The sequence below is a fragment of the Atractosteus spatula genome, chromosome 8 (genome assembly GCF_055471065.1).
Source record: "Atractosteus spatula isolate fAtrSpa1 chromosome 8, fAtrSpa1.hap1, whole genome shotgun sequence".
NCBI classification, from domain to species: Eukaryota; Metazoa; Chordata; class Actinopteri; order Semionotiformes; family Lepisosteidae; genus Atractosteus; species Atractosteus spatula.
The window spans coordinates 59,458,566-59,481,695 of NC_142713.1; the positions used below are offsets into that span (position 1 = coordinate 59,458,566).

Sequence of the window (23,130 nt, forward strand, 5' to 3'; positions counted from 1 at the left end):
ATTCGGCACACTGCACTACTTGGACATAATGTATTGCACACACCCTGGACACATCGCAGCTCTATTTATGTTGAGTTTTGTCTGAGTTTATTTTATTCAACTTCTATTATTCATTATTATCTATTATTATGTAACCTTATTTGGTGACTTTTATCCCCCTGGTGAGCTCGTAGAAAAGACATTTCATTGCCAGCAACTACTGCTGCACGCATGTGATAAATAAATTGATTGTGATTGTTTCGGCAGTGTTAGAGAATATCGAGTACCCCTGACCTGGTCAATTTGCCGGAGTGACACTGAGGGGAATTCTTTCGTGGTCAGATTCACCGGGGTTACCGAGAGACGGAGATATTCGACCCGCTATTCCTGTTGAAAACACAATCCAGGTAGACGCCCTTACAGAAAGTGCAGTAAGGGCGCGGAAGGAGGCGAGAAAGTTAACGAGCCCTGTCTCAGGCGCCAGTCTGGGGCATCGTGCTAGGCGGCTGGGGGCGGGACTTTGATGCTCGCAGCCGGCCCACCAAAAGCACTTGGGGCCGGTTTGAAAGCGGAATGGGAGAGGGCTGAGCGCGTGTGATGGGAGAGAGGGATACGCTGCTCTTCCGTCGTGCTGTGCTTTTCAAACAAACAGCCATGCGGGAAGGTTTCGGAGGAGCGTAGAGTTTGCATGTCGCAGGTAAGCCGATTTCGAAGAACACTACTTCCTTTCTGGTTTTATTCCAAGTCTCGGTCCACACCTAGGAGGCGCAGCTAGTCGTTTTTGTCAGTGCAATGCTACGGGCAGATTGCTACTCCGGGTTTCAGAAAATCAAAGAGCCCCGCGGAATTAGTTTCAAGATGGGGTTGTTTGAACTTTTCTTTTAACTGTTATCACAACCGTTAAGGGATGCAGCAGGTATGTCAATGATTCTGTCGCTCTCCTGCGTCTGTTCGCGGGCGTTAAAAAGGCTGTTTTTGCGTGTTTTTGTGCGCTTTCATTTTGTGCTTTCTGGAGAAGAGGAGTTAGCTCAGCTGTTGTGCGCCGTGGAGAGAGGAAAGGGGAAGGACTGAGAGGTCGTGTTTTTAATTAAAAAGATGTAAAGAAACGGCATTCTTTTTTCATTAAAGCGAACTGTAAGACTGCAAAGCAGAGAATTGTTCCTGCGGCTGGATGTCCTTCATACAGGCTTTGCGCACATTTTTCAAATGACCGCGTTTTCCATATTTATCTGGATCTAGACCAATTATTGTTTACTGATGACTGTAGCTTCTTGTTTCTACTTTTTGCTGCTATCGCGAAGTGTTTCGGGACAGTTTCTGCGTGAAAGACGCTAAATAAGAACTGCTGTAACTGTCGGGAAACGGGCACTACGGTATTTGGAAAACGCTCGTTCCGAAATACCCAGCCAGGACTGGACTGTGTTTCTTCTCGTGTCTTCTGGTTCATGTCTCTCGCGGTTGTGGAGTCCAGTGGGTTGTATTTGTCAGTGTGTTTGAGGATACTCAGAATCGACGAGCGTTACTGGCATGAACGATGAAAAACGATGGCAATTGGTTCAGATATTTACAGACAATGACGCTGTGTGCCGGGACATCGCATACTGAACTCCAGCTCTGCTCAGCCTCCTCTCCCCTCCCGCAGATGCACTGGAAGCAGTGGAATTAGAGTAATTTCAGGGAATGGAGTACGCTGGTCTGGGTGGCGCAGGGGTCAGCATCACTGCCGCGCTGCGCTGGGGCCGGGAGTCCAGCTCCTGGGGTGCTCTCTGCGTGGTGTAATTGTGTCGTTTCTTCCCACAGTCCAAAGGCATGCTGGTAGGTCAGTTGGCTTCTGGGCGTCCGTGTGATTTTATTTTTTGTGCCCCTAGGGTTGAGGTAGTTTTCTTTCCCCTGTGCTGTGAGTGGGTTGACCTCTCGGTGGTGTTGTAGCAGGGCTGTCCTGCGGCTGGTTTGGAGTGAGTGTGCCTCAGGGCAGTTTTGAGTTTCTGTACCAGCTAGCTGAGGGGGGCACATAGTGTGCAGGGACTTCCACGCTTCACAGGAAGCCTTCATCTACAGATTAGGGACACTCGGTTCCATGTTCAATAGCAATTTTTTCGCAGGGAGGCTGATGTTTGTAGAGCCTCATTCTTCTGTCGAAGAAAGGTCAAAACTCCCAGGTGGACTTCAAACTGTGCGCTGGTTGTGTGGTTTGAGAGAGTGACGACAACGTGCAATTACTGACCGACCACTTGAAAGACTTCCCTTAGGTCAAATTCTGTGTGATCGTGGCTCCGTAGCCTTTAGCTCCGACTGCCTTGCTCCGCGCTGACTATAACGGGGGGACCTCAGGAGCAGAGCAGTTCGCTTTGAAAGCCGGCCAGGCAGGGAAACTCCTGAGTCCGAGCGCGGAGGTCGCATCAGCCCCCGGCTTCAGGAAACAGTGCAGTCACGTGGAGGAAAATATTTCTCGGTACAGCTTTATGTTAAAGACGACCGAAGAGCGAAGTGAAAAGGCATCCCGTTAGCTTGGGAGTTTAAAATGTGTGTTTTTTTTTCTTACACCACAACTAAATCAAGCCGTTTCCCCACCAGAAAATATCGTTTTACAAAACGGTCATTGTTCACGGCGCTCTCTGAAATTCAAATTCTCTTGTAATTTATTTGTGTTTTCGAGATTATCTTCCTCCTGCAGAGAGAGAGAGAGAAAGAGTGACATTTCAGCTGATGCGCTTCTGAGTGGGAAAAGAGTGAAAGTCGGAAACCGACTCAGGTCTAAATTCCACTAGGAACTGAAAGCTAAATTTAAAACGCCCACTAAAAAAAAAAACCCCAAGAAGTCCGTGATTTAGACGTCGGCGGAAATATAAACCTCAAGAGACAGATGGCCCTCTGGATCGGGTACTACCTCATGCATTTAACCGCAGTTTTACAGTTCGTTGTTTTTAACGCAATTGATAAACCCTGGGTATCTGCCCTCGGGTCTAAAGGAACCCGAGAGGTCAATAGGGCTGGCTTGTTTATATTTGTCTTTTGGCCGAATGATAACATTTATTTCGATTTTATTAAATATTTTATTGTAAAATATGATATTGAGACTCAGGAGGCGACTCTATTTTTAAAAATAATTTTCAGTGAAACACAACAAGGACATAGGTTTTAAATCCGCGTTAACAGACCAAGCAAAGAATCTTTCACAAAAATAAATCTGCCGTGCCGCTGTGTTGTATGACCGTTTGAAAAAAATCTATTCAATCCGGAGACAAGAATGGCTCTATAGGGCCCCCTGGTGTTTTTACATTGTAACCAAGAGAATAACCATCTTTACCCCAGCCCTACCTGCCCACATCCACAGCGCTCACATGGTCGCCCAGTGGATTAACGATCACGACACTCGTGTTCTCTATCGGTCTCAGGCACCAGATCAGAGCCCAGCTGAGTGGTTCTGGGATAGTCCGCAACAACACCCGAGACGGTGTTTCCCACCTCCTCCACCCGCAGTGGGTTGGTAGACTTTCTTGCGGCAGAATGGTCCCTCTTATCTCCTGCAGAATCCCAGAGGGAGGTGGCCTCTGTGCCCCCAGTACATACAGGGCGTACTGGCTGTCTGTGGTGGCCCACATGTGGTATGTGTGGGTGATCTTGTTTGGACTGGTGTACCCCACCTCACGCCTGTTGCTGGCTGGGTTAGGCTCCAGATGCCCCACGACTTGTATTGGATGAAATTGTTAGAAAATGGATGGATGTACAAAATCCAGCACGGGACATGGATAAGAGTATTGATAATAAAGCTCTCTGTATAACTGGAAGCTTATAAGTTGATTTATTTGGTTAACAGTAGATGATAAAACCAGCAACACACAGCGGCCATTCTGCACCAGCAGCCCCACCTGGGAGACACACAGCGGCCATTCTGCACCAGCAGCCCCACTGCACTGCAGACATAGTGCTTCACTGATCCATTAAAGGGGAGCTTAAGTGACCTCAAGTCAGACTGTAGCAGAAATTAGCCAACGGGTTTGTCGGAGTGCTGCCATGGGATCTTCATTGACTGAGTAGCCTGGACTCTTCACATTAACGTCTCATCTGAAGGATGACACGAGCCCCTGCAGTGCAGGGTGTCCGCTCACCGTACTGGAGCACTGACATGGGTCCACCTACAGGCCCGCCAGCACCGCCTGCAGTGTCTGGGCTTTCCCTAGAGATCCCAGTACAGGTCAGGCTCGGCCTCGGAGATCCGACAAGATCAGGTTTCAGGGTGGCACCACTTGGCATGCATTGGCTTCCAGTTAGTGAGGACCTGTTGTATTGTGTGGGGTTTTCAGGTTCCTCCAGTTGTTCAGATATGGATGTAATGTGTCTGTACATGACCGGGGAACACTTACTGCATCAAAATCTGAAATTGCCTTAATTTACCCCAGGTGTCGTTCTTAAGTTAACTCTCTATCAAGTCAGCCTAGGCTGACTGCGTTGTTTATCACTAGCCTTGCAAGAGGAGAGCGTTAGGCAGTTCAGGTTAAGAAATCCCATTTTTTACTGGGAATTTTTGTCGGGCAGAGTACAGCGATGCAGCATTAAAAATAGTGCGATGCCCAGGTCAGCTCCAAGGCAAGAGCACGCTAGTGCCTACAAAACACAACTGCTTGTGATAATCTTCCTTCAGCTCTCGCATTTCCCCTGGATGTTGGTTTTATCATGTTAGGGAGCTACAACACGCGCGTTAAATTTCCTGCTAATTAGAAACTCGACTGCTCAACTGTCCAAGTGGGTTTTCTCTGCTGTTGTAGGAGCATCTGGCTGGACAGCTTCTGGCTTGTGGTAGTGAGTAAAGAGAACTGGAACTGCACGTTGTCATTAACGCCTGGTCGGGAAAAGGTTAATTTCTATTTGTTGGTTTGCTAACGTGCGTGGGTTTAAACCACAAGCTTCAAGGGAAGGTCTCGCATGGATAAGAAGAGAGAATGGAGCATTTTTAGTAATGTGCGCCCTTGTGAGACCTGGTTAATGGACAGGAAATAGAAGTTGCAGATAAGAGAGGATTTTTTTTAACGAGAAGATGAAGATGAGGGGTTGAGCGGCGGCTCTGTGGCTCAGGATCTGCGTCTGTGGCTGGAAGGTTGCCGGCTCAAATCCCGCAGCTGGCAGAGGAATCCTACTCCGTTGGGCCCCTGAGCAACTGCTCCAGGGGTGCTGTATAAATGGCTGACCCTGTGCTCTGACCCCCAGCTTCTCTGGAGAGCAAGCTGGGGTCTGCGAAAAGACAAATTCCTAATGCAAGAAATTGTACAGGGCTAATAAAGTGATTTATCTCTCTGTTGTCTTATACAGTTAACTCAATAAAAAATGTGAGTTACGATGGCTTTGCATGGCTCTAAGAAGTCCGAAAAATTAGGCATATCTTCTGAATCGTCATCTTCAAATTCACTCTCTGAACACATTTCTGTACTTTCGCTGCTAGAGCCAGAAGGTACCTCAAAGGTGTTTCCTCTTCCATCTGCTCTTCTGTCTCGTTTGGAGATAAAACTGTTTGCCATTTCGCCATCCGGCAAATCTCCAAAACTCTCGCCATGAGAGAAAATAGCATGTTACTAGGTAGAAAGATCGCTATGAAATTACTGCAACCGCGAGAGGGGGAAAAAGAAAAATGTGAAAAACAATAACAAATTTCAAGACTTCACGTCACAAGAATATAATAATAATTATAATTGCTTACACTTATATGGCGCTTTTCTGGACACTCCACTCAAAGCACTTTACAGGTAATGGGGACTCCCCTCCACCCCCACCAGTGTGCAGCCCCACCTGGATGATGCACCAGTACTCTCCCCACACACCAGTTCTCAGTGGGGAGGAGAGCAGAGTGATGAAGCCAGTTCAGAGATGGGGGTTATTAGGAGGCCATGACTGATAAGGGCCAAAGGGAAATTTGGACAGGACGCCGGGGCTACACCCCTACTCTTTTTGAGAAATATGAGAAGTTCATTGAACCGATTTCAGACTCTTCCTTACAAACAGCTTTTAATGAAGTACAGTTGGCAGAGTATGGGTGCAGCACCAAATACGAATATCCAGCATTATCGGAGAAAGCTCTTTCTGTTCTTCTTGCCTATCTGTGTGAAACTGGATTTTCGTCGTAAGTGTCCACAAAAACAAAGTATTGCAACAGATCGGATGCAGAGTTGAACATGAGACTGCAACTCGCATCCACGACTCCAAATGTAAAAAAAATGTAGAAGTAAGAGGCAAACTCACTCATCACACTGAGATTGTTCTGTGTCTGCTGGTTTGAAGTAAATGTTGATTAGAAATTTATCAGTAAACTTTTCTTTCACAAGATGCTGGATGAGACTTTGCATCGATAAGATATTTACCGCATGCTGAATGGGATGGTTCTCTTGTTTATAACTCTTCCTAGGTTGATTAGGAGAACATTCTACTTAAAAGTGACTAGTATCGGAACAAAATGGAGAGTAGAAGTTTCAACAGTGTTAGACAGCATCACACAGCCCTGCAGCAGGGAACAGCTGTTCTCTGCTGACTTGATCTAGTTAAATGAAGGTTAACAGTTGCAGGGACTGAATAAGCACATGTACTCCAATAATTAATATTAATGTTACCACTGATATTGATTTGCCGATTGATTACTGTTGACCGTCTCTTAATCGCTCAGTATTATATTCTTGAATCTGTATTACTATTGTTAAGAATGTCACCTCACTGCTGTCTCCGGTCTATCTGAGTCAGGCAGCCAGGAGACTTTTACTGTTGTTGCTGTAATGAATGGTTCTTTCCATGCTATTTTGGGGTTTTCTTATCTGTTTAAGTATATATCTCTTTCAGGTATAGGCAAGAGAAAACAAGTACAGGAGAAAAAGTCCCCAACTGCTGTAGCGGCGAGGCTTAATAATAAGGCAGAATTAAGTGTTTCTGAGCTTCCCAAATGAGGCCCCATTTCTCTGTTCATCTCTGTGGTGCAGCCACAGAGAGACCATTAGTGCAGGGTGATTTAAGGTTTCCTAGGACAGCTCCCAAAGGGGGATGCACTTAGCTAAGTCTGGCTATCATGATCAATGGTCATCCACTGGCGCCTATCAGTCTAGGGAGTGCCGGATGGACATCTGGACTGCATTACTAAGTGTCAGGACTAAGTGACTCATATCTCACCTTGATCAACCAATCAGGGACTGGTAGGGCCGAGTAACCCACGTGGGACTCTGATGCCCATGGAACTTTCAGCCAATCAACGAGCTGAAGTTCCTCCAGGTAAAAACAGGCAACACAGAGATTCAGTAAGATTCAGGAGTGGACTTCTTTGGACTGTTCTAAAGGGAATTCAAAGGAGAATTCCAGGGCAGGACGGCCCAGGAGCAGAAGGCTCCCAAGGGCAGGACATTCTCGCAGCGCGCCTCCTGACCATCCTGAGACTCAGCCCGTACAACCACGGAACGGCCAGTGTGTCCGAGTGCCAGAACTTTCCTTTGTTCTAAGAGTCGAGAGCGGAGGTTGCCACGAGTAACCAAAGGATCCACCCGAGGTTAGCACCAGCAGCAAGCCTCGTGAACAGGTTGGAACTGTGGACAGCTGAATCACTATTCAGAACTAGCGCTTCATCAGGAACGAACCGGTCCTCTTCCTGACCTGCTGGGATCCACAGTCATCTTTTCTCCTGTGCACAAACTTTGCTAGTTAAAGCCAACACTAACTAGCCGGTCAGTGAGCATCAGCAGCGCACCGTCGCAAGCCGCACAGCACAGCCTGGCACACAGCCAGAGAGCACGGATTGGACAGCAACAGCCTGCAACTGTTTCTTTGTGCCCGCAGGAGATCTGAATCCCCAAAGATTGGATGAGTATTCAACTTCAATGCATTACAGCTCGAGAATTCAATTGTTATCCCAACCAGTTGATATCAATTTAATTCCTAAGAGTTATGTACTTGTTTTGAGTATCTAATGTAGAAGTTATAACCAAGTTCATTTACGAAACGGTCTAAATGAATGATATACTGAACGTATGTCCTCTTGATATGTGTAACTCTTCGTAACTGATTGAATATATACCTTTTGTATTCTGATAACCCTCTCGATAAGATCTGTTAGGTTTATATGCATATTCTATGTATTAATAAATGTATCCTCGTGTATTAGTACCTGTGTGTGTGCGTTGTTTGAGTTATGTCGCATGGTTGGATTCTAAAGCCATCAAAAGAATCAACTTTGTGATTTACTGCTACAATTAATAATTGTCTCAGTAAATGCCCAAACCCTACAGAACTGGTGCCTTCAGAGAGCCACTATGATTACATATTTGGCGTCCCTGAACGGCTATGAAACACTACACTGCATTGATGCAGTTAGTGGGGCTTTTTAAACTTCCTTTTGTAATCCACCAGGCAGTTTGTCACTCTTGTTTTAGTTGGTGAAGGCAGGTTGTCTTTTGTTGGTTTAGAGAGCAGCGCCACCTGTGTGTTTGTTTGTTTGTTTGTTTTCTGTGATGCATACTTGTTTTACCAGTTATTACCAATTTAATTCTCCACTGCCTAATTGCTCATTGAAATTTAAAAAGCCATGTGACCTTGCTTGGTGCTTCCTTGTTCTAAATTTCTGAAAAAGCTTGTGCTCACACTAGTGGCACCATCTGAAGATTTGACTGTTACGTAACATTGTTCCCCCAGCTTTTAATAATATTAAAGATAATTCCATATTGGTATCACTTTTAGCATGTTATCATTTAGTGAGTTCTGTAAATGTTTGATAAGTCCAATGGTGCTGAAACAATAATCATTGAACACTTAAATCTCAAAAGTTTAGTAATTTTGTATTCACACATCCTACATTAAGGAAAACATCAGTGTTCTGAATTATTGTGTGAGTGAAGAATAGGTTTTATTTGAATTTTAAGTATCTGTCATCAAACACTGAAAATAGAAAATAATGCACAACTAATATTGTTCCTTGTGACCCCACATCAGATCCCTCTCCAGGCTCTAGTCTGTATTCTGACAGAAAAGAAAGAACTCCTTCACTTTGCACAGTTCTTGCTCTGGGGAGACCATAGACTAGACAGTTGATTGACCAATCATGAATTAGTCATTAGCCTATTTTCCTCTACTGGGATGGTAGTGGAAATGTAGTGGTTCAAGTCTCGCTGGGGTTCCTAGATCCACATTAATCAAACTCCAGTATGTCTAAACTTTGGCAGACAGAATCCTGACCAGGTCCAGAGAAGGTGATCCCATTACTGCTATCCTGGAGTCCTTGCACTGGCTTCCTGTCAAGTTTCGTATCGACAAAATTTTCATGCTCGCCTATAAGGCTCTGGACCTGTCTGAGCTACTGTCGCCCTACTCCCCACCTCGCAACCTTCGCTCTACTAATTCTGGTCTCCTTACTGTCCCCCAAGCCCATCTACACTCTATGGGTGACAGGGCCTTCTCCTGTTGCGCCTCAAAACTCTGGAACTCTCTCCCAAGGATATCAGAGAGTCACCTTCTCTAAACTCCTTCAAATCCAGCCCCCTTCTTTACTGAACTGGTTCTCTTATTTACTCCCCTGCTCCTGCTGTATTCAGTACCCCCATCTACTGTCTCCTCTCATTGCGTATTCTCATTCTGCATATCTTGTGTATTTATTTATTGTTGTTGTTGCCCTGTAAAGTGCTGTGGGAAGCCACTTTTAAAGGAGCTAAATAAAATATGTTATTATTATAGATTAGCCTCAGGTCACAGGGATGGAGGAATGTGCAATTTGATCAGGTTTTATTGGAATTGGCTCCATCACTCTGTCTCCTTCCCACTGAGAGCTGGTGTGTGGGGAGTGTACTGGTGCACTCTGGCTGCCACTGCATCATCCTGCACACTGGTGGTGGTGGAGGGGATCCCCATTACCTGTAAAGCACTTTGACTGGAGTGTCCAGAAAAGCGCTATATAAATGAAGGCTATTATTATTATTATTATTATTATTATTATTATTATTATTATTATTATTATTATTATTATTATTATTATTATTATTACTGAAGGGAGTGTGTGTCTTCGATCACTTCCATATCCTTTCATTTTCGGCATGACATGTCTTTTGGAACTGCACAGTGTGCGTTTGGTTTCTATTGGTTATTCAGCTAGATTCTTGCCCCTCAAGGACAGGAGGCACAGAGTGCCCAAGGATCAGTTACTGTAACAATAATTTCTTTTGCTGATAAAGGTGAAGTGTGACTGGTTCTTGCACAGATTCAAGGTTGCAATGTTATGGCCTGATTATGCAGTGGGAATAAGATGAACTACTGGAATCTGTTACACTGGCCATGTACTACCTGTACCCATTACCGAATCCTTAAGGGATGTGAAGAGGAGATAAGAGCTGATCTGCAAAAACAGCAGCAGTATGTCATTTCTTCCTATGAGTTGTTGAGAGAAGGAGCAGTTAACTTCAAAGAACAGGATGAAAACCTCCTGGGCATGAAACCAGCTTACCCCTGCCGCCCCCACGCGGAGCTGCGCTGCGTGAAAGAGCTGGGAAGCCCTTGCAGTTTGGCTGTCCTGCGTGGGGGTGGTGTTGCTGGGTGTCTGGAGCTTGGCAAAGGCTGAAACTGCAGGGGGAGATAGGTATTCCTTGGGCAGCTTTAAAGTCACTTCTGTATGGGGGTATGTAACTATTGCACACCACGGATGTCTGTCTCCCTGACAGGATTTAACCAGATTTACAGTCCTCCCTTTGCCCACACCCAAATCGAAATCCTAGGACATGTGCCTTCTCACGTTACTACATAGGCTTCGGTGTGTGCAGGATTCTGCAGCTTGTGTGCCAAGTAAACTTAATCGCACTGGGCACACACGTGTCTTGGCAGATGCGTTATATTGGGGATGGAGTGGTGGCTCTGTGGCTCAGGATCTGCACCTGTGGCTGGAAGGTTGCCGGTTCGTATCCTGCGTCCGGCAGAGGAATCCTACTCCGTTGGGCCCCTGAGCAAGGCCCTTAGCCCCAGCTGCTCCAGGGGTGCTGTATAAATGGCTGACCCTGCACTCTGACCCCCAGCTTCTTTCCCTGTTTGTGTGTCTCATGGAGAGCAAGCTTGGGTATGTGAAAAGACAAATTCCTAATACAAGAAATTGTATATGGCCAATAAAGTGATCTTATCTTATAACACTTTGAGTGCTCGTGCCCTGCAAGTTATCAGATATCCTGAAAAAGGCTTTGCACTTTGGGAGTGCACTGCGTCTTGCCAGCAGTGAAAGTGGGGCCTCACTGGGGGGCTTATCGGTGGAGCAGTCTGTCTCTGGCCGCTGCTGATAGATGGCACATGGCAGGTGGCCAAAACAGGGGAGCAGACCTTGTGTACAAACACTCCAGGAGCACCTTCCTCTTATTCCTCAAAATATAACCAACAATCCTTTCTTCTGCAAAGGAACAGTATAGCACGTTAAACAGCAGAGTTGTCTGGCTTGGACTGCAAGCCTGCAGTTACAGCCCATTTTTCAGGTGCCTCAAGTTGGAGTCGCTAACAATGAAGCAATGAAGGGAAAGAACATGTAAAACTGAGAGCAGGAGGCCATTCACACAAAGGATTGTCTGCAAATTCACTAAATTCTCAGGAAAGTGACAGTTTTATTTTGTGGCAGATTCAGTGACATTGTATTGAACAGACATGAAATAGGTTCGTTCATTATGCAGATTTACAATCATTGGCAAGAATAACTACCGATGGGTTTGCTGTGACAGTCCCAGGCTAGTAGTGTTGTGTGTTAGAAGCAGTACAAGCTTTAGAAGTGACTCGGGTTATGTGCCAGGCTGCAGATGCTGTCCTTTATGAGACTCTGTCCGTTTGCTCTAGTAGACAGGATGAGGGGGTGCCTGTTGACTGGTCTCTTGGGTCTTGGATCCCACACATGGTCACTGGGGCTCATATGTGGCAAGTAGTTTCCTGTGTGTCTGTCAGGGAAGCACATTCTCATTTTGCAGGAAAGCCTTTGTCAGAGGAGAGTATGAGCATATCGCATCCTGCTGGGATGTTGTCACGTCAGGATGAGCACACAGGAAGAGCAGCAAGTGAAGACCCAGGCTTGGATCAGTATCAGTGTGGATCATTATTGATGGCTATTAGTGTAGTGTTTCTTAATTTCCATCACCTGAGCCCAATTAGCCCTCTTAATAATGAGTGAATTACTCTTCATGCAACACTGGAGTGTGTTGTGGTCAATCATGAATGATCAATTGATGTAAATATCACTGACATAACACAGTCGACAGAGCTTCTCAAAAAATATGCAGTTTCAGTTCATTTTTTTATGCAGACAGTTATTCTGTGAGTAGTTTACACAGAGAAGAAAATCACTTATATGGTATAAAATTTATTCTCTTAAATTTCTTGCTTGTTGTTAAGCTATAGTCCCGAGTCCACAGTTTCTCAGACTTCTAAGTTGACAACCTCTTCTTATTTTTTTAATGCACATATGTGATTATAAAAACAATATTTTATTTGAGTAATGCATATATACATTTCAATTCTCTCATCCCTTCAATACTATTCTCCTTGTGACAACACACAGGGCTGGTCACCGCTGCATATGTGACCGCCGCGGTGCCCTCCGCCACCCGTTCTGTCCCGCAACACCTGGGGCGCGAACCCGGGTCTCCGGCGTAACGCAACAGGGCACCAGCCGCATGAGCTAAAGGAGACCTCCCCCAGCCCAGGCGGCTGAGGACACTGATACGCGCAGGGAGGGCGATGAGGTCACCGTGTCCGAACCAGCTCCGCTACACATACAGTGTATTGACGGGGAGTTCTGCATATGGTCCGTAGCCAGGGCCTCAAATGCAGGACACCATGTAGTGATGATGGTTTGAATTTCCCGAAACAATTAGATATCCATCCATCCATCTTCCTACTGCTTACACCTGGTAAGGGTCGCTGACAATTAGACGTTAGAACAGTAAATTCCAAGACCACTTTATCGCTACTAGTAATCAGTTGTAACGAATGGAGACGCGTATTGATTCAAAGGATGCAATATAATTCTTATTAATAAAATATGCAACATAAACCAATTATGATCAGGCAAAATTACAACTGGGAAGGTCGTTGTAAGACTTCTATGCAGAAGCACTCATAGGTGGAATTATGGTGCACAAACAGTCTCTCTGTACTGGTGGTTTACTTGGAGCTAAGTTGGCTTAAACCCTCCTGGGTCAGACAACGATGGCCACACTCATGCCAACCCAGAAGCCATTTTTTCTGACAAGGGGCCAGAAGTTTAGAGAGCACTGCAGTGCAGAATTTCTCTAGGCCGAAGCATCGTGCTGATTGGTTGTGATGTCATCGGGGTAGGTGCAGGTCTTCCCCACGCAGCCGATCCCATTAAGGTGGGTTAGTGGCACCCCAGCTGGACAGGCGATCTCCAGGGCTTCTGGGTTTAGATGCTTGTCTCTCGAGATTGTAGACGGAGAGGCGCTGGTGTGGACACTGGGGGGTATCAGAACTGACTGAATTTATGACATCCCGGTTTGTGTCTTGAGTCTTCACCACACCCTGCTTGTCGGACTCATTTTACCAGCACTCTTTAGAAGGTGAGTCATGGGAGCTGAACTGCACCAGGTCATTTTCCGTTCAAGGCAACAGAATTTAGATTCCTCTAATCTCTGAACGCTGGGATTCTACCACATGAAGACCTTGCTGCTGCAACAGGAACATACAGCCTCCCCCGTCAAACCAGACCATATCTTTTTCGCATCCCTTTGATAATTTGAACAACTCGTGTCGTGGTTTTATTTTCCAGGAGGCGTGACACCGAGTGGCAGATCAAGCGCGAGCCATCCCTGGGCAGCTCCTCTCTGGTCTCGGGCAGCAGCCGACGATGCAGGCCTCCGACGTGCGGGTCCCGCAGCGGCCGCAGCCCGCGCTCTTCCTGGCGCCCCGCGGCTCCCCCGCCGCCTCGGCGTTGGGCCACCATGCCCTTGCCGCCCCTGCGGGCGCTGGATCTGCTGGTCCCGCCAGCGCCCCCAGCTCTCCGCTGGACGGCGCCATGGGGGTTCTGCAGCAGTTTGTGATGGAGAGGATGTACGCTGAGGGCTCTGCTCCAGGGGCACACGGGCCACAGGCGCCCTACCAAAGAGGGCACCAAAACCCAGCGGCCCCCTCCAGACGACAGCCGGACCAGTTCGGTGCTCCCGTCCAGTCCGCAAGAGCCCACCGCGCTGTCCACTTTTCCAACGGGCAGTTTCACAACACGGCATTTGCACCCAACAGGGCAGTGTTCAGTAGGAATCCGGTTGTGCCTGGAGGAAACCATGAACCGTCCGAGAGCACCGGCCTTGTGGCGCAACTGGAACACGGCTGGAACCGCGGCTCCTCCTCCAGTGGCCGGCCGAACTATGGCAGACACCCCTCGCTTGCTCTTCCGTTCCAGTTGCACAATCAGGGCGCTCCCGGTGGGCACAGCAGGTCGGGGCGAAGTGGGCAGCAGCTGTACCACATGTTTCAGCAGCCTGGACCCGGCACAGAAGCCTTCAGCAGGGCTGGTGCTCAGGGTTTCACAGGGACCTCCAGCGGTGATGCTCAAGCATGGACCCCTTCTCCGTCCGTGCCACAGGGCCAGCCAAGGCAGTGGAGTTATTATTCAAACCCCTTTTCCTCTCTGGGGGTCAGCAGCGCAGCTGGTACCACTCTTCAGGCAGGGCAGCAGAGGTACCCAGCCAGCCAGGCCTGTTTGCAAGGCACAGCGAGTGACCGTTCCCAGAATATTCCAAACCGACCAGCGGAAAACTCCAATACAGTTTCTCCTCTTGGGGAGGTGCGGAACAGTGATTTTCCAAACAATCAGCCTTTTGGGGCTGTAAATCCCACTGTAAATGTTTCCCAGAATGCCCGTGAAGCTGCTGTAAATGGACGTTTTCTCCCGGTTTTAACATCCAGCCAGTTTGGGCATGCTGCTTGCCATGTCGGCCAGCAGGCCCCCACCAGACCGGGCTTCTTGGGTGGAGATGGGGGCATGGGCGTTCCAGAGGCAGCGGTCCCTCGAGGTGATAACGCGGTCTCGGAGGCCTGCGGAAGCCTGGACAGCGGCACAGGCCACGGTGCTTTGTCCGAGAACATACGCCACAACGCCAGCAAACCCCCTGAAACAAACTCCAATTCCATACGGCCATCGTCTGCATTAAACAGGGAGGCACAACCACAGCTCCCCCTCTTCCCTCAGGTTAAAACCGGCATTAACGCGCCAACCTTCGTGCCCTCTGCCTCCGTGTCCAACACTCCCACGTGCACCTCGCTCCCCCCGGCAGGACTGCCACCCCCTCCTTACCCGAGAGGGCTGGAGCAGTCCTATTTAGTGACCGTGAAGAAGGATACCCGAGGTGATGGGTTTACGGCTCACAATGTGATTTTGATTGACAAGCCGTCTTCCGCCGGCGGCAGCGGCGCTCAGCAGCTGCCCGGGCGGAGACGATGCTCGTCCGGTCAGGGCTTCTCGTCGGACTCGCTCCTACGAGGGAGAGGCGCCGAAGCTCCGGGACCGATGTCCGGTGCACACGTTTCAGACCGGCCCGCCGCTCTGCCGTTGCCCCCTCCAGTCCAGCAGAGAGGCTCGTCTCAAGGGGCAGGAAGGAGCTCCGTCTTTCAGCAGCACAGACACACCCAGGAAAACAGCTTTCTGAGGGACCATACAGTTAGTGGGCAGCTAGTGGGTAGTAGCATGGCGTCCACAGCTCTGCCCAATTGTCCTGTTCCACAGAAGATGAGAGCATCAGATGTTAAGTTAAGGAATGAGCTCAGAAAGAGTGTAGCAGAGATGCTGTGCGCATTTCTGTCAAAATGTAAAACAAGCCCGACAGACCTGTCTCCTACCAACATGCCAGCACAGACCCAAACTGCCAATATATCTCCGAGCCAAAATGAGTCTCAGAAGGATGTTGGAACACCTGCCAGAGCGGAATGTGCTACGTCTGGGAAAGAGGAGTATAGTCAGAGCCTAATAGGGAAATTGCTTTGTTCTTCCTTATCACGGGCAAGCGAACCACAGATTGCCATTGTGCCTCCGATAACGCAGCAATCTGTGGCATCGCCGGACAAATTGAGAGCCTTCCTGAACGCGGATCACGATCTCCCATTTAAAATTCTGAACGTGTGGTCCCAGCTAGAAGATCATGCCAGTTGTTCCGAGCTGCCCATTAAGGAGGCCTTAGTTAGTTCCCTTGCAAGCGCACATTCTGATGGAAAAGCTGCGCAGGAGATCTCCTCTAAAAGTCCCCCAGCAAAAGGTGTTGAAGCTCCAGCGACAGAAGAGGTCACGCAGACAGCAGCAGAATCTCCCAGCCTGAGAGCTCCTCCCGGATCACGGAGGGATCAGCCATTCAAGATCACTCCAGCGCACTGCACAGAAAGTCAAGCATCACCTGGTGATCACTCCATGGGAAGCCCTGTTGGGTTCAGTTCTGGTCCACATAGCTGTGAAAAGCAGCAGAGTGGGAAGAATGAAGTCAGCCCAGGTCCAGATTCAAATCTGAGCACATGCACTTTGGCCACCGTGCCTGTGAAAGAGTGGACACTTGAGAAAATACAGCAGCTGGTGAGTTTGTTTCATGATTGTGTAGCTCGTGATCCAGGGTGTTATGGGGTGGAGGAAGTAGCAAACCAGCACTGGGCTGTTGGAAATGATGAGCCTTTGGATCCACGTGAATCTGATCATGAAATTGAGTCAATTGTGAACTTCTGGAGCTCTGGCATCAGTCTGGACCAACAGTCTGTAATATTTTCTGAAGTAAAGCCTGATTGTTTTGAAAAAATAGCCCCACATTGCATAGCTGTTGGACCCAGCGCTGTTCCGTGTGTTGTAGAGGAGTACAAGTCCACGTGGTTAAATCTCAACGAGAAGCTTGATGATATAGATAAAGAGTGTGGCTTTCCTCTCTGCTTGCTGCTCAAATACCAGATGACTGAAACGGAAAGCAGTACATCACACGTCCAAGAGATGCAGAACTTGGAAGCTGCTTCACTCACTACCTGTGAACAGACAGAGGATTTGGCGCCTCCTGCAGAAACCGAGCGTGCCAACACTGAGGATGCCCTGTGTAATACCCAGGTTTCAGTTGTACAACCTGGCGATGAGATCTTCAGTGTGATTCTGAATGAATCTGGTAAAGAGGAGAAGCTGAAAGGCAGTCCACCTGTGGAAACCCCAGTCCAGCGAGAAATGAGCCCTGAGAACTACTGCTGTCTCCTTCGCTTGCTGGAAGATTATACCGGTTCTCCCCTGAGCCCGAGCTGCAACTGTCAGTTCCGCTCCAAGTCGGAGAAGGAGCAATTAACAGGCGGGACCCCTTCCACTGGAAATGGAGGCGGACTTGTCAAAGTGTGTGCTGAGAGCTCTCCAGAGCAGTTACCAGGGGCAGGGGACCTCACTCGAGTAACTGAGCCAAAATTGCAAACTCCAGTGGCAAGCAGGGATCTTGCACAAGTAACTCAAGTGCAGAAGGGAGAAATGGATTTAGGAGCTGAGCACACAGTCATTGCTGCTGTGAAGCACAAAGAGCTAAATTCCCAAATATTAAGATCGCGGTTCAAGTCTTCTCAAAAAGCTCCTCCCGAAAGGCAAGGTGAATCTGAAGTTCCCCATAAACGCCAAAGGGGGGAAGATCTGACGTCTGGTAAAGGGCGGAGGCGGGACTGTGTGGTGAAGCTCCTCCAGCTGCCAGCCCCACTCAAGAGGAGCCAAAGTCACAAAGGGGAGAATCTGGAAAGGGTCGGCGGTGGAGAATCTGGACAGGGTAGAAAGGGAGAGGTTGACCAAGAGATTCTGATTCCCTCTGTAGCCAAGAAATCGCCTCTGAGTCTCGGAAGAACTGAAGGGCAAATTGCTCAAGTTGTCGTAAGCGTAGCATCGGGCACCAGCTCTGCTGGAGGTCCTGGAAATAAGCATGATAAAGGACATAAATCAGAAGGCAGGAAGCGTGACAGAGAAGATTGCCCACCATCCAGATTGGCTAAATTGCATCTTGCGGTCCACTCCTCAGCTGATGCAAAACAAACACCAAAGGAAGAGAAAGAACCTTCGTCAAAGAAAAAGAGCTCATCAGAAATGGAACCAGCCAGATCAGAGAAGAGAGGGGAGAGGATAGTGAGCCTGGTGCTGTTTGGGTCCGGCTCTTCACAATCTAATTCAAGTCTAGAAGTCAGAAGTTCTGATGGCAGTCTTGCTCTTAAACGGAAGATAAACCCTCCTCCAGTGATTGAATTCACCATTCGTAGCAAAAAGGACTGTGCAGAGAAGACAGCACTTCCAAAGGAGCATGTCCTGTTGAGCAAGAACAGACTTTCTGAAGTAGAGCTCGAAGCGAAAGAAGAGAAGAAAAGCCAGAAAAAACGCTCAGGAAGGCCACAGCACTCCAAAACCAAGCAAAGTCTTGGAAACAAGGGACCAGACAACCACATAACAACAGAGCGCCCATCGGAATACTCCCAAGGCTCATTGCACCGGAGGGTTGTGGATTTTAAGGGCACTGACAGATATTACAAACCGATGGACCAGCACGGACGAAAGAAGGGCTCACAGTTAAAAACCGAGGATCCTAAGTCCTGTTCAAAGAGTGTTCTTAGCCTGAACAAGCAAAGCGATTCAGACATCAAGACTTGTGGAGATGTGAAGAAATCGGTCTTGAGGAGAAGAGCCTCACAGCACGAGCAGAAGCAAATTGCTTTTCGCAAACTGCAGCACAAGGAGCGCGCCAAGAGCCAGGGCACAGTGGCACCCATCTGCTTGGTCCGGAAAAGGAAGCGCCCCTCTATCACGCAAGAGGCTTTCACCAAAAGGGTGTCCGATTCTGGGAGCTCCACCACGGCGGATTCCTCGGAGAAAGACAAGCTTCTGCAGTTCAAGCTGTGGCCCGACAACGGGGATCTGTTCGGCTTTAAAGACGAGGGCAGCTTGAAAAAGGAAAGCAGGCAACACCCCAATTCAGTAAAGAGTAAGTGTTCCTTGTCATCCTTTCCTTTAAACATTCATCCTTTGGAAACCAAACCTGAGCAAACATCAGTGATTGAACAGAAGGTGGTTCATTTGATTTAGAAACATTGTGCCCTGGCACAAAGTTTAATTTAGTTTGAAATGCTTTTTCACCTTTTCTAATAATAATTTAATCTACTGCAGGGAAATAAGACGCCGTTCACATTTTTGCTGGCCGTAGAGCCAAGAACAGTGATCTTGTGAAACTAACCTCATCTGTATGGCATTCAAGTTACATAAAACAGCCTTTTCTGTGTCGATGGGTGTCCTGTTCATGACGCGTGTTTTTCTCCAGGAGCTGGAAGTCTGAGGGATGCAGGAATGCAGGCTGGATCTTCGAAGCCCAAGCAATGGAAGATAAAAGGTAAGACTGTGTCCCTCTGTGATGAGAGAGGCTGAGAACAGAGATTCATCTGGACAGTTTTCTGGGAAAGATTTTCTCAAATTTAGTGCAGGGTATCCCAGCTGTTGGTCTCCCAAGCGTTCATCTGTGATTTGGTGATTAGTGAACAATTTTGCTATTTGCCAAACGTGTTTTGCTTATTCATTGATAGCAATCGTTATTTTGCATTTTCATTTTGTGGTCTGCTTACTTTGGCATAGTAAAACCGTTAACTCGCGGATAATTTTATATAGATACACATGATATACCAATTCCCCATATTCTATCTTATGGACAAGAATTCCCCCTTTTGTTTTCATCTCTAACTATGACGGATAGCAAGCACAGTCTACTTGTGTTTTCTGCCTTGCATTTATTTTAATACAACATGCCACCCTGTCACTGGGTCCCTGGTTGGCACAGGGGTGGGAAGAGATGAAGCCTTCTGGCCTATTGTGGAAATCACCACTCAGGACTCTGAACTGAGCAACGTTGGAGATCCAAGAGTTCTGGATGAAGAGATATAGACTTCCCCTGTACTGATTCTAACTCCATAACGTACAGATCCATTCAGGTTCTGTCAACATGGTCTCTGGTCCAAGTAAAAACTTCAGGAAAGGCCACAGGAGGATATGACAGCTCAAGTTCTCATGACCTGGAAACCTGATGGAAATAGATGAGCTAAGCACCAGGTGCAGGGAGTTGTCATGAGATAAGCTGAGCGAGGCTCAGTGTGACCTCTTTGCCAAAACTGCTGAATGAAAACTTTTCAGACTCAAGTGGTGCTCTGTTTTTTAGATCACTCTGTTCAGTAATCTAAACAATGCGGTCTGCTGGAGTTCAAGGTTGTGCAGCTCTTTCTTGAGGTTAAGCAGTGAAATAAGAAAAGTAGCGTTCAGAAATTCCACTTGTCATCTTGTTCATGCCTCGCTTGTGTCGCGAATGTTTGTTTGATCCTATAGATGTTTACTGTCTTTATCGATGCCTTTGAGAATTTTCATTCCTCTAGTTTAGACCGATGAGGCTCTTTGCAATTAGCCTGCAGAATAAATATCTTTTAACTGTATATCCAAACATTGACTTTTTGTTGCAAATAGAGAGTTGCCACAGAGTTTCTAACTGTGTACATGTGCGCTGCCTGTAGAAAGTCTAAACACCCTTTCCAAAGTAACACATTTGTAATTATTACTCAGAATGTTTGACCATTTGTTTTTTCACTTGGGGATTGTTACAATAAGTAAAGGTCAAATAAATTGATTTTGTGTGTCTTGATTTTTCACTCTGTTAGACTCCCGTTACTTTGGAAAGGGTGCACAGACTTTCTGCAGGCAGTGTATTTTGTTTTTACTGCCTACATGCAACACCCTCCAACTGTCAACAACAACATCTTACCTGCCAGCTGTTTGCTTACTCCAGAGTTTGGTCTGAATATTTTCACATCTCTTTTGCTCCATCTCCTTTTATTTTGTGATCGGCGGTGGAGATGGCTAGATCAGATCGCTCAGTCTAGATCAATGATATAAATAGGAAGGAGCAGTGGTCCTAATCCAGGTACCTGATGCACTAATTACATCACCCTCGGTCTGTACGTGGAGGGGAGAACAAGCATTGTGAACAGGAAAGAAAGTGAGAATCAACAAGTTAATTGACAAAATAATAAGGGAGGACAGGAACATCGTTGAACATTGTTCAGTGATAATCTAAAGGCATTTCAGCTTCTGCTGGGCAGGTTTACAGCTGGGGCTTTCCACTCTTTCCACCTTCTTCCCTGGCATACACAGGGCTCACTGCACTCTCGGCTCTGCTGGCCGAGGGAATTCGGACAGAAGCTCGTCGGTCTGCTCAGAGTTAACATGACCCAGGCGTTTTGCATGAAGTGTTTTTCCCAGGAATACACACAGCGAACTCGTGATCTGTGGTAAACCTTTCCGAATCTTCTCTCGGCAGGTTACTGGTCCCAGAGCTTGGAAGGCAGATCTCCAGAGAAAGAGCCGACTTCTCCGGGGGCGGCCTCCCCACTTCTCTTGCCCTCCTCCAAGACCACTGCTGATGCCACCTTTCAGGAGTACAAGAAGAGATTCCTGGAGAAGGAGCTGAAGGTCGACAAGAAGTAGCTCGGTGTGCTTGCGAAGCCCGCGTTTCGGGGGCCTGATGTATGCAGCTGGAACGTGTTTCCAAAGGACTCCTGCAACACGTTTCCTGGGTGGGATTTTCTTCAGTGGAGTGTGTTTTGTTAAGAACTGGTCACGTGCTGCCCTGCGACGCCCACACACCACATGATCCTGCGCGTCTGAGCTGCCGGCGAGACCCCAGAGCTCTCGCCAAGGAGTGTCTGCAGAATTCCTGCAGGGAAATGAGACGGCACTGACATTCCACTCATTTCTTTCATCAGTAACCTCACTGCCTGCACACTGGAGTGGTGCTTGCGAGTGTCTCTCTCTGTTCCTAGGCGTTAGTATAGCTGGAGATGCTCCTCACGGGAATAGCTTCTCGGTAGCTGTGCTTTCCCTCTTCCTCCCACTTTTCCAACACGGCCGCTGGCCTGAACAGGAAGACTGATATAAACTCGTCTAGCATTAAATTGCTTCCGACACGCGCGTCGCAGCGTACTGTGCCACAGGCCTGCCCAGGCAGTTGGTCAAGCTTGTCCGTGGGCTTGCCGATGCTGGGGGAGATGATGGGAAATGGGATTCAGACACACAAGGGACCCCGGAGGAGGATTGCTGTGATGAGAGGCCTGCGAGGGAACAGGATGAGCAACATGCCTTCAGATTTTCAAAAGGTTGTCTTCCAGAATGTGAAATACCTGCACTACTGTACAGGTATAAGTACAGGATTGCACTGAACTTGCACTTCAGCCCTTCGGAAGCCTGTGGTTTAAGAGAGCTTATCTGAATTTGCAGATGAAGCTTCCATTGTCAGCAAGCACACTAAAAACGTACCAGATATAAACCCCGTCTATCTTTTGTCCAAATGTCAATCCATATTATTCTTAAATCCGTTTCCTGTGTGTGTATAAAACACATGGAAAAATGCCCTTAAGCTGCTCTGTTACCAGCTCCAGAAATGCAGGACTTCATTTTCTTCAGCAGAGGGTCATGCCAGTCCTATGTGACCCTGGCGACGGGAGAGGGGAACGACCTGCAGATCTCTTACCCATTCCTTATCTCAGGTTATTCTCGGACAAAGTACATACGTTCCGAAGTTCACCTGCACCGAGGGCAACCTTCAAACAAAGCATCTGAAAACAGTCCTTTGCTTTTTAGGAAATGCAGAATGTCTCTCTTTGTAGTTGAAGTATTTACAAGAGTGTTTGTTTACAAGCTTGTGTGGAAACTGGTGCCAGTGCCCAGGTCAGCACAGGCTTTGACCACTGTTAGACCTTGTCAGTCTACTCTCATTTTGGGATTATTTTTATTTTTCATGCTAAAACTATTCAGGAACATGTTTGTTAAATGCTGATTGTATATACATATTATGAACAGTGTTGTTCTGCAACTATTTTTGTATAAAACAACTTGCCAGAAATAAATTTTTATATTTCACTTCATGAGAGCAGATGACATTGAGATTTATGTGTACTTCAAAAAAAGTTGTGCTGCAAAATATTCTGTCTCTGATGTCTGACTCAAGCAATAACGCCTTGCAGTCAGATATCAGAAGATAATCCAGACTGGTCCTGATCCTGACTGGTCCTGACTGGATGAGAGACCTCTAAGGAAAAAATCGTTCCTGAAGAAATAGATCCTGGTGCTGTTCTTCCCTCTGGACCTATGGGTGATTTTTGACGCACATATTA

General features: G+C 47.4%; 1 protein-coding gene across 1 annotated transcript; it reads left to right on the top strand.

Annotated features, from left to right (window-relative positions):
• The first annotated feature begins 461 nt into the window (after window positions 1–461).
• LOC148829939 (uncharacterized) lies at window positions 462–22,878 on the top strand. The gene is made up of 4 exons (XM_088924321.1): window positions 462–676; window positions 13,730–18,911; window positions 19,245–19,313; window positions 21,279–22,878. Exons 2-4 carry the CDS (start codon window positions 13,808–13,810, stop codon window positions 21,443–21,445), a joined length of 5,340 nt encoding a protein of 1,779 aa, XP_088780447.1. The 5' UTR covers window positions 462–676; window positions 13,730–13,807; the 3' UTR covers window positions 21,446–22,878.
• Window positions 22,879–23,130: the final 252 nt, after the last annotated feature.

Bases quoted from the DNA above. Each gene is read 5' to 3' on its own strand.
- LOC148829939 (XM_088924321.1), top strand. From the start codon at position 13,808: ATGCAGGCCTCCGACGTGCGGGTCCCGCAGCGGCCGCAGCCCGCGCTC. The intron at 18,912-19,244 runs GTAAGTGTTCCT...GTTTTTCTCCAG, and splicing joins ACACCCCAATTCAGTAAAGA to GAGCTGGAAGTCTGAGGGAT. The intron at 19,314-21,278 runs GTAAGACTGTGT...TTCTCTCGGCAG, and splicing joins CAAGCAATGGAAGATAAAAG to GTTACTGGTCCCAGAGCTTG.